General features: G+C 33.7%; 1 protein-coding gene across 1 annotated transcript; it reads right to left on the reverse strand.

Moving 5' to 3' along the window:
- Positions 1–384: 384 nt before the first annotated feature.
- LOC132738629 (uncharacterized) lies at positions 385–11,387 on the reverse strand. Its single transcript, XM_060726188.1, has 5 exons — positions 11,278–11,387; positions 6,829–7,058; positions 6,089–6,169; positions 3,235–3,361; positions 385–591 (listed from the first exon to the last, which is right to left on the reverse strand). The coding sequence occupies exons 1-5, from the start codon at positions 11,372–11,374 to the stop codon at positions 497–499; spliced, it is 630 nt and encodes a 209-aa protein (XP_060582171.1). The 5' UTR covers positions 11,375–11,387; the 3' UTR covers positions 385–496.
- Positions 11,388–11,604: the final 217 nt, after the last annotated feature.

Genomic DNA, 11,604 nt, shown 5'->3' on the forward strand with positions numbered 1-11,604 from the left:
CAACATGATTAATTTGTTGCTTTTATGTATGCACACATGTCTTTTTTATATCAATTCAGGCCCGTAGGAACATAGGGGGTGTGTGAATAACTCCATAGTAAGTTAGTGGAAACAGCAATCCATAGTATTTGTCACACGCTGAATTGATAAGGTATTTCCAAGTTTGTCACATGGTAGAAATATGGTGAGAAGTGTTGAAAAATCAGTCATTAATGTAGCATATAACATGTAGTTTATTACTTGAATCTTTTTACTGTTTTTAAGATAATAGTATGCTTTTCTCAAGTTTGATTTTCTCAAAATATTTTGACAAGTCTAGAGACATAAAGCTTTTAGACATAATAAATTAAACTATGTTTTTGTTTATAAGAAATAAAATTACTATACAAATGTGTGTTTTTATTCATATATTTGAAGCATTTACATCATAACAGTAAACTGTGTATTGAATAATAAATCATCCAATAAAAATTTACAAAATTATACAAAACGAGAATTATTGTCCATATGGGTATGTTTTCTTCTGGAAGGGGTTGAACAAAGCAGGATCCTTCATATATTTGGGTTCTTTGTACAACCTTGGCATGAAACCTGAAAATGCAAGAGATAATGATAATAACTGACTGCCTTTATAAGCCATATTTGTATACAACTGGTGCTGTATAATATATGACAGCACACACAGTGCTTGTCAGTAAGAAAAGGGGAATAACTCTGTTAAAAGATAAGGTAACTAATAATTCAAACAAGGTATTCAGCTCCTATTCCAACACTCATCAAAGTGCAATTATTCACCAAATTTTGATATTTTGGTACCAAATGTTAAGGTGAATGATTACTCTTATTGGAAAAAATTATGTCATTTCAATAGTTTCAAGCTACAAACAGTTATGATCCTAAATTGTTACTTGAAATTTTTCTGAGCACTATGATCTGCAAAAATCGATGGATGAATTTTTGTATCATAAACTATGTTTTGCATAACTTTTAACAGGACATTGTAGTAGTTTTAATTTGTTTTGTTTTTACTTGGGTCCTGGTTATACTACATACACAATCATGTGCTTTTGCATTACATATTATAAAGTACTCCTATGTGCTTTTGCATTACATATTATAAAGTACTCCAATGTGCACTGTTTTTGCATGATATATTATAAAGTATTCCAATGTGCTTTTGCATGTTATATTTTAAGGTATTCCAATGTGCTTTTGCATGATAATTATATAATAAAGTACTGCAATGTGCTTTTGCATGATATATGATAAAGTATTCTGATGTGCTTTTGCATGTTATATTATAACATACTCCAATGTGCTTCTGCATGATATATTATAAAGTACTCCAATGTTATCAATCATCATTTTTGATAAAAGAACTACAATGAGAATGATTCACATTTGTCACTGTGACCTTGACTTTCAGATGAAGCAGTTCAAACTTCTGATCTGCACATTATCTCATTATGGTTAACTTATCTGCCAAATTATTTAGGTTTTCTTCCTTTGGTTCAAATATGAACAAAAATATTTGAAAGTTAAATAAAATCTAGAAGTGTGTTAAAGCAGGCTTCAGCTTTTATTTACTGTTGGAAAACAATTCTGTGTCGATTCGAACTATGTATTTCAATAATTTTATCTTGAAAAAGTCCATAATATCATTGTTAAGCCTTCTTCAAAACAGCTTCCTGAGAACTACAGTAATTATACCGTGTCAGTGTCATTCGTTTCTAAAAACAGAATGTCTAGAAATGAATTTTCCACTTTACTAATTTACATAAAGAGAGGACCAGTAGATTAGAGGCATCCATATTGTTTATATGAGCCGTGTCATGACAAAATCAACATAATGGGTTTGCGACCAGCATGGATCCAGACCAGCCTGCACATCCGCGCAGTCTGATCAAGATCCATGCTGTTCGCTATCAGTTTCTCTACTTGTTATAGGGTTGTAAGCGAACAGCATGGATCCTAATCAGACTGCGCGGATGCGCAGGCTGGTCTGTATCCATGCTGGTCGCAAACCCATTATGTTGGTTTTGTCATGACATGGCTCATATATCTATTCTCGACAAATCATTACCACCTAAATTCTTTTGATTTAACAATTATATCACTATAAAACAAATTATCTAAATATAACATATTTAACCTTAAGCAAAGCTGAAGTCTGCTTTAACCCTTACACAGCTGGCATTTTATGGAGGGCGTTCATTGCGAAAATTCAGACATGTAAAGTGTTCCTTTTGAAAAAAATACTTTTGAAAATGCGAACGTGTATGTCTAGCATTTTTGATTGTATTGGAATTTCGTGCACAGCAAATGATATGCCTCTAAATCCAATCTTTTAATCGAAAGCATACTCTTTTAAATAACACGTTTACATGTAGATCTGACAAAACATGGAAAACAACAACAAATTTACAAGCTCATAATAATACATAAGCAAATTTGCACACTTATAGGTGTATATACATGTATATTCGTAAATACTCAAAGAGGTATGGGGCGTCATGCATGACTTAAAATCGTTTAACTTTGTGAATCTACTTTTGTTATCTTAAACTTGTTACTGTGTAAACGTACTCTTGTAGTTCTATCACTGGAAACACGTTTTCTTAAACTCTTTTTTTTCAGCATTCGAGTTTTACATTTATTTGTATTTTTCAGGTACAGATAGATTTCTGTAAGTGTGAAAACTTGCATATGTTTTGTAAGCAATGGAAGATACAAACTTGTAAATTTGTTGTTGTTTTCCATGTAAGGTAAGTTGTTATGATCTATATGTAAACTTGTTTTATAAAGGCGGGAACCTTCAATTTATAGATTGGTTTAAGAGCTATGCACGGATACAATAAAAAATGGTAGGCATACAAGTTTGCATTTTTAAAAGTAATTTTTAAAAGGAACACTTACATGTCTGGAATTTTGGCCACGAAAGCCCTCCATAGAGCAAGGTCAACCTGTACTTCTGTGCAATCTGACCAGGCTTTATACTGTAGGTTGATGAAAGTTTAAATTTTCATATTGACATCCCTATTATTGATAATGGACCAGTCCAAAAATGGAATCTGGACAAGTCCATTTAAGAAATTCAGCAGGTTAAGGGTTTTCCTTCCATCAATTTAAAAAAGGGTTTTCCTTCCATTTAAAAAGATCAGACAAAAAGTTGCCAATAGACACTTTCAGGAGTATAAAAAGTGCATTTTCTTTTTGCATGATTATGTATCTTACCAAATCTTCTTGCCTTCCGTACTTCTCGTGCTATTTCTCTCTGCATATGATAACATAGTCCTGTCACATGCCGTCCATAAATTCTTCCTGTATATGTGGAAACAAACTGACTCAACAACTGAGTGTTCTGAAAATATGAGAAACAAAATATTTGTCCACTTTTTTATATTCAAGAATGCCATAATGGAATAAAATGTTTTACATATATTCAATTTTACCATTTTTTGGCATTTTTAATGGATCCTTTTTTTAATTTTACACAAGAAAATCGTATTCTGAAAGAATAGACAAATGTAAATTTATTTTCTAGGATGTTGGTTTGTTTGAATTGTTTTATGAAATTCAATGTTTATTACGGACACCACTGCTGTTCACTTATGGTCATGTTGTGTGTTTTTGTTTGTTTTTTGTTGTTGTTTTTTTTTTTTGTGGGGGGGGGGCGAGGGGGGGTTATTACGTCACAAATACAATATACATATAGGTCATAATTATAGCAATGTTTCAGCTTTCAGGTTTCCTCGTGGAAGAAGACCTCAGAAGCATAATTTTAGGCACAAACAGGCACCCAAGTAGAACCACCGACGCTCACTAAGCTAGCTTGACAGCCTCCTTACATGAAAGAATCCAAAATCCCTGTCGGGTTTTGAAGCAGCGATAAGGGGCAAGCTGTTTTAAGTCCATGACCTTAAACACTCAGCCACTGATGCCCAGCATGTCATAGTCATTGTGTAAATCAAAAGAGGTACCATACTGCATAAATCTAAGTCCCATGCAAAAATCCATGCATGGTGTCTATATACAAGATATCTGTAAATAGTTAAAAGAAAGAGCTGATGTTCTTCCTCCAAACTAGTGGTATTTTGATTCAATTCAAAATTCTCATCATTTATAAAGTCCACTCACTTAGCTCAATAGGAGGAGTATTGCATAAGTAATCCAGGGGTCCTTGGTCCAATTTTCTGGCAAGGCAAAATTTCTACTGGACATTTAATCTAATGTTTGTGTGTCTGTCACTGCTGATTTAGAAATCATGCTGTATTTATGCATGAAGTAAATCAATCGTGGAGCAATTGGTAATTACTGCTAGTTATCCAGAAAAGCTAGTGAGGTGAACGGATTGACAGGGCTAACCACCAAAATGTGTATAAATTTCCTTAAAAACCAGAAAAATATCATTGCTTCCATTATTTTTTGCAATACAGTCAAACTTTGTTTGCTCGAACTTGTAGGGCCTGTACAAATGTGTTCGAGAGATCGGTAGTGCAAGCCAACGGAGGTTGAACTATTATCACATAGGACAAAGGCCTAAAGGTTTTTCCAGCTTACATCTGTCGAATGATAAATAATTCAACATTCAACATAATTGTTTGTTAGTACATCAGTTCGTGGAATATGTCATTTCTTGTAAATATTAACAAATGAGTATTAACGGTACACTGTGTTAATCTATATTCATGCATATTGTAATTGGTTCAGAGTTTGATTGGGCAAACATTTTCAAAACCTGTTCAAAACATATTCATATGTTTATTCTGGGATAAATTATATTTTGAAGAATTAATAAATAAAATATTTAAATAAAATCATTTTACAGCAGCATCTTTTTGTAGTCATTAACTAAAATAAACACATGTACAAGTATCATTACTATAAAAAGATAACATAGTTACAGTACTTGTTACTTATTCCGTGTCTGTAATAGAAGCCGTCCGTGTAAACGTCTTTTATTGACCTTTGCACATTTTACTTATTTCATGAGTTAGTTTCTTTTTATCCTTACTAAAGACGGCATATAAACAATATTACCTTTACAAACATGTCTGTTACAACATCTCTTATTTTGTATCAATTAACCTTAAATTGCCTTCATCACAATCACAAGGTGTTGAAAACATGTGTGGCCAGCTGTCACTAATTCAGAACTGATGTTGACCCGCAATTTTTGTTATATTTTCACTATATTTCTGCCGAAGGGACCAGATATCATGTTCAAGATTTTGTGCAATCGGAATTAGAGCGATCCTAGGTAGAACAATATATATCATACAGGAACTTTGCTGGGACTAGGCGATGACCTTGAGCGAAGGGAGTTACAAATGTATTCGAGAGATTAGAGTTTGAGCGAACAAAGTTTAACTGTAAATGTCTTCTATTTAGACTAAGCAAGTGTTACTTTCACTGGTTAATAATTCAATGAATATGTAATTAGTCAATAAAATAACAGGTCAAAAAAAACCTTTAGATTTTGTCATAATTGTCTAGTTCATGTGTAAAATCAATAACCATTGAGACTATTGTGACTCACAGAAAATTCTGCAAATGAGCCATGGTATGACAAAACCAACATAGTGGGTTTGCCACCAGCATGGATCCAGACCAACCTGCGCATCTGTGCAGTCTGATCAGGCTCCATGCCGTTTGCTATCAGTTAATCTACTTGTAATAGGGTTTGTAAGCGAACAGCATGGATTTTGATCAGACTGCTCGGATGTGCAGGCTGGTCTGGATCCATGCTGGTCGCAAACACATTACCTTGGTTTTGTCGTGACACAACTCAAATATGCTTGGAAATGTATATGTACCTTGAATGAGAGTGGCACAGTCTCTTTAAATTTAAGGCAGTTGATAATATACCATTTTTCATTATAAATTATTGGTCAATGACCATTATAATTGTAAACCATTTTAAATAATTATGTAACCAATTCAGAACAAAAGGAGCATAATGGCTTTCCCGGATAACTAACTACCGATCTTTCTGAAAGTGACAGACTGCTGGGTTGTGTTGGAAAGCTCCCCTTATACCTTGAACAGCTGTGCACTTAAACCACTTTATGACATTTTTGATACATACCTTATAAGACACTTCAACTTTGTGCTGGCATAGAATACAACGCTTTGGTTTTTCTTCATATGGATCTGGAATATCTATAGGCTAAAAATAGAAACAAAGTGAGGCTTAAAATAGCAACAAAATGTGTGATCAATCATGCATATCAAAAAGTGACCACCATGACAGGAAGGCTAACATAGACTGATAGACAGTTTCAGGAATAAGAACTTACTCTATTAAAAAAACTATAATATAAACAAATTCTGACATCACAATATAACAGGATTATCCCTGAGTGGGTTCTTACAGTTCATCTTAAAAGATTTAATACAAAGCTAGTTACATATGTATCGCATCTCACCGTTAAAGAATTTAAGCACCAAGACAGTTCCAGGGTTTTTTTTGCAGGATTTTGGGAACATGACCCATACCTTGGAAGTGGGAATTTCAGCGATGTTTTGTTTAAAAATTGGGAAAAAATGCATGATTTAAAGTTTTCAAAAATTAAATGAATACAAAGAGTAAATGTCTAGAATGGCATCTTCAAACATTTTAGCACAATAACAGTGAAGAAGCCCTTATTTTCAAAGATTTTAGAAATTTTTTCCTAGATGGATTGGGAAAATAATACACTATTTTCAATTGGGAATAAGAAGCCAAAAAAAATACCAGAGTTCTGACATGTCTGACACCTCATTCAATACCAGTTCTGACATCATATCCTGAAAATTATCTTAAACAATGATCAAAACTTCACTCACCATGTCATCCTTAGTAGAGAAATCTATTTCCTCCAATAGCTTTGTGACTTTTTGTGGGTCGTAAGGCGTTGAGTCACTATGTCTTGGACGTCTTCTCCATGCATTCAAATCTGTATAGTTTTTCCATGGCCCTGCAGTCTTCTCTATATGTTCAGGACTAACCTTTTGTCTTTGAGCTGGAGTTCTGTCTTTGTCGTAACGGTTACTAGCTGCCCTAACGCTTCCAATACCTGTAAATAATGAACACATATTTATGATGCCACGGTCCTTTGTGATAAATATTAAACTCAAACATTGAATTTGCATAATACACATTAATGAAGAAGAAAACATGCATTTACTGATAAAATCCCCATTGTGACTTGTTTTTTATTATTCTTGAATAAGGGTTCCATGTAAAAATAGCTTACTGCAATGACAGCCTCATACACATAGTTTCATTGTCATATTGTCATTTTCATATGCATTTTTGACTTTCATATAATTTTGAAAAATGCCCTAGTACGGCTCGACAATATGGCTAGAACTTTTGGCTAGCCGTATCGACCTGTGACATATTATATAAACGGGTAGGCTGAAGACCTTTTAAAGCTAGTTGGATGTATGAATACAAACATGTCATATTCCTGCCACAATTATTGGTTGACTTTTCCTAAACACGGGGGTGGAACCCCATATGTATCTCAAAAATGAGCATCGGTAAAAATTATATGTGAATTTCTGCTGCACCAGATGTGAAGCATAACACCAGATGTGACTGTAAAAATAGGTCAATCGCAGGGTAAGTTTTCAACTTTTTAAACATTAATTTAAAATTCAAAACATTTTTGAAGAAAATTAAAATCTGATTCTACCCTCCTGACTCCTCTATATTACCCATTTTTGTTCTGGATTTCTATGCAGTCTTCATCGAGATATTCTTTCCATTGTGGGTTCTGGTGTGTCTTAGACTCTTAAACATGCAATGTGAATGAAGAAAATGTCACTAAACTGGTTCATAAACCAGAGATTTTATGAAATCTCACTACAGACCGATGCTTAACATTCAGACAAATCCTGATTTAAACATTTATCTCAAACGTGGCCCCAGCTTGCCGTGTGCAAAATGCGCTGCGCACCAGTCGGCTATTCGGTAATATGTTGGTTCCCATACTTCAAAGCTGGACGTATTTGTACACGGCAAAGCTGGGCCATGTTTGAATTTATCGAAAGATTTTGTAAATGGAGTAAAACGGCGATAATCATGATGTTTATTTCGGCTGTTGCATTGTTTATATTACCGTTGAAGTTTAAAATTGACAATCAACTTGAAGACTTATATCTTCTGTGTCGATGGACCAAAAGATTATGTGAAAATATTGGAAATGGAATTATATACACGGTGATGTTGACGGTAGGTGTGCGGATTTTTTCCGGCGAACAGTTTTATCTTGTGTATTATTATAGACGTTGAAATATGAATTTTTTTCAAAACGGCATATATTAAGTTTTTTTGATATATATGATCAGTACATGAGCTGGTATTGACAAATATACATTTTATTAGGATTTTAAAGGCGTTTTAAGCTCCACACCCTAAGTGTCTGTGATTTTCTTTATTCACATTGCATGTTTTGGACACACCAGAACCCACAACTGAAAGAATATCTCCATGAAGACTGCATAGAAATCCAAAACAAAAATGGGTAATATAGAGAAGAGTCAGGAGGGTAGAATCACATTTCGATTTTCTTAAATAAAGGATTGAATTTTATATAAATGTTAAAAAAGATGAAAACTTACCCTGCGATTGACCTATTTTTACAGTCACATCTGGAAATTCACATATAATTTTTACCAATGCTCATTTTTGAGATACAAAAGGGGTTCTACCCCTGTGCTAAAGATCTGTCTTCAGTGTTCACGCGGCTATATCCTGGATTAGACCCCGGGGTCTAAACCAGGAGTATATATAAGGTTCATTCCGTTTTCTTTAGTGTATTACAATGCTGTCCGGTAATCTTGCGCACCTAAGCACTTATCGGCTAATTTTCTACGATTCAAATAAATACAAAAAAATCATAATTATTTTCCTATTTGCAAAAATCTTAAAGACATATAATAACACAAATATTTTTTGGAAATAACTCATTGAACTGCAAGAGTGCAACAATGTAAACACTTAACACCATGTTTAATCCCAACATTCAATTGTCCGGTGATCTTGCGCATGTGTTATGAATGACGTCACGGTAGCTCGTTTTTAAAGTATGGTGTCCCAGTAGTACTATCAATATAAAATTTGTGAGTCCAGTTAATGAAAAGTTAATTTAAACTGTTCAAACAGTTAAAAAAAAAACTGTAACACAAACTTATTTACATCAAGGGTTTGTTATTTTACTGTTCACTACTACACCTGGGACACCTGAAATCATCACTACCATCTTACTTTTTAAATTTTATTTTTATGATTGAAATCGTTGTTCTGTTTCAGTCATTTGTTTTCTTTTCAAATTTTGTAAAAGATGACCCTTTTACGCTTCCGGAGAAAAAAAAATTGAAAAGCGCGGGAGGGGCTTTCCATTTTGACAAGATGGCGGGAATCGGCAGGAGATAACAACAGTTACTGAATACACCTTTATTTGCAAATGGAAAAAAAGAAATTTACAACGTTTTATCGGTGCAATACTGTTTTAAAATCTGTGATATTGATTTTCATTCTTGCTGGACATAAAATTTTGGAACTGGATGAATAGACAGGAATATAATGGGAAAATAGGTCAGTGGGCGTGTTTATGAATAAATAATCAGGATGACGAAATAATGTAAACAAACATGTTTGACAGATATTTTTTTTAACTTTTGTACCTTGTTGTAGTTCAAAGTAAGTCCAAGTCACAAATTTTGGCTGAAAATTTCTAGCGACAGCATAAACAAACAATCAAACGAAAGGAAATGTCGAGTGCGCAAGATCACCGGCCGCGCAAGATCACCGGACATGACTGTATATACAAGTTTTAGACCTGAAAAATACATTGGGGTCTAATCCAGGAGATTGCCGTTCACGCCATGTCTTAGTATGTAAAGGGTTGGCTGAAGACCATAAGCTGATAGACTACATTTGAAATATTGCAATAAATAAAACAACTGAAAATATATATGGTGGACAAACCAGTTCTTGAACCTCTAAGGATTCAATGTGCCATTTTTAATCAATAAAACAATGGAAGTGGCTAGCCCGTACGTAGCCAAAAGTTCTAGCCGTACGTGAGTCACGTACGACTAGCCTGGACACACTGTATTGGCTAGCCGTACGGCACTTTTCAAAATTATATGGAAGTCGAAAATGCATTTGTTATTTTGTGTCTTTAAACAACGATTTTAATCAAATCTCGGCATTTGTCCTAGTGTGTTCACTTTAATTAAAGATGCTCCGCAATTTTTGCACAAAAAAATGAATACGAGTAAGCGTTGTATAATCTATCTTAATAAAATTGAGTGTCAAAGTTGCATGTTATAACGTCCTTAATTTTCATGCTTATGATTTGTATGAAAGATGAATTGTTTAATATGTTAATTAAGCACATGGATCGAATAAATAATGATCGGAGGGGAATAAATAAATAAATAAAAAGAATATTAAAAAAAAAAAACGGTGAAAAGGAAAAATAATTTAATAATGCAAACTTTTCTTAATGATGGACAATGGACAAATTTCTATACCGTTGGTAATTGACGCAATTATCAGAGCCCAACAACAATTATTTTAGGTGTTTTTTTTTTGTTTTTTTTTTCAGTTTAAAAATTTAACTTAATGAAACAAAAAAGGATTATTATCAAATTTTGTAAACTATTTCAATTGATGTTATTTAACTGCAACCAAACGCTATTTTTTCTCGACGTCTTGAAATGACAAAGTAAATTCTTTACTGTAGCCAACACGTCGATAACTTGATTAATCTCTAAAAAGTAAACATTCTTGACTAAAACCCTCGCTTAAAATCATAATTAACACATGCACTTTCGCCTTCCATATATTTTTGAAAAGTGCCGTACGGCTAGCCAATACAGTGTGTCCTGGCTAGTCGTACGTGACTCACGTACGGCTAGAACTTTTGGCTAGCCGTACGGGCCCGTACGGCTAGCCACTTCCTAAAACAATATTTTTAGAAAATATATGAAAATGAATATCAGTATCAGTGAACATTTTTAGTGCCTTGCCTTGCGTTGCATTCCTTGTGTTTATCAATCTAAAGAGGGGGTATATTAACCGCTATTTATTAATTATTTGCTAATATTTCTTTTTCAACTATTGTCAAGCTCCTGTGGCTGTGGTCAATGTCAAATTTGTTTACATCTCCAAATTAACCGTCAACAGACAGCGGGGCTGAAGACATATTACTCTCAATTATCGCTGATATTAAAATATGTTATAAGCAACAAATTTCATTCAGGCTAGCCCTGTTTTACCTCCAAATATACGATGACAAGATAACTTTGAAAACGTTAGTGTCTTCCTCATGGGCGCAGCCATCTTTTTTTGGCATAGACGAAAACGCAGACGCATAAATATGGAAGTCGACAAGGGAAATCTTTGGGTCAGATTATCCTATAGATTTTCCAATAAAATCACCCATAGACTTATTTAGTTATATATCCCAGATATTTGTTATCGACCTCCCCCTTTTTGTTTTCTGTTATAGGTAACCAAACAAGGTGAAAAATGTTTATAGAAATATATAAAGTTAACTGGTGTCATTAATTTCCTAAACATCAAATTTTTGTCAAACTGCTACT

The sequence above is a fragment of the Ruditapes philippinarum genome, unplaced genomic scaffold (assembly GCF_026571515.1).
Source record: "Ruditapes philippinarum isolate M1 unplaced genomic scaffold, ASM2657151v2 ctg338_1_1_1_1, whole genome shotgun sequence".
NCBI classification, from domain to species: Eukaryota; Metazoa; Mollusca; class Bivalvia; order Venerida; family Veneridae; genus Ruditapes; species Ruditapes philippinarum.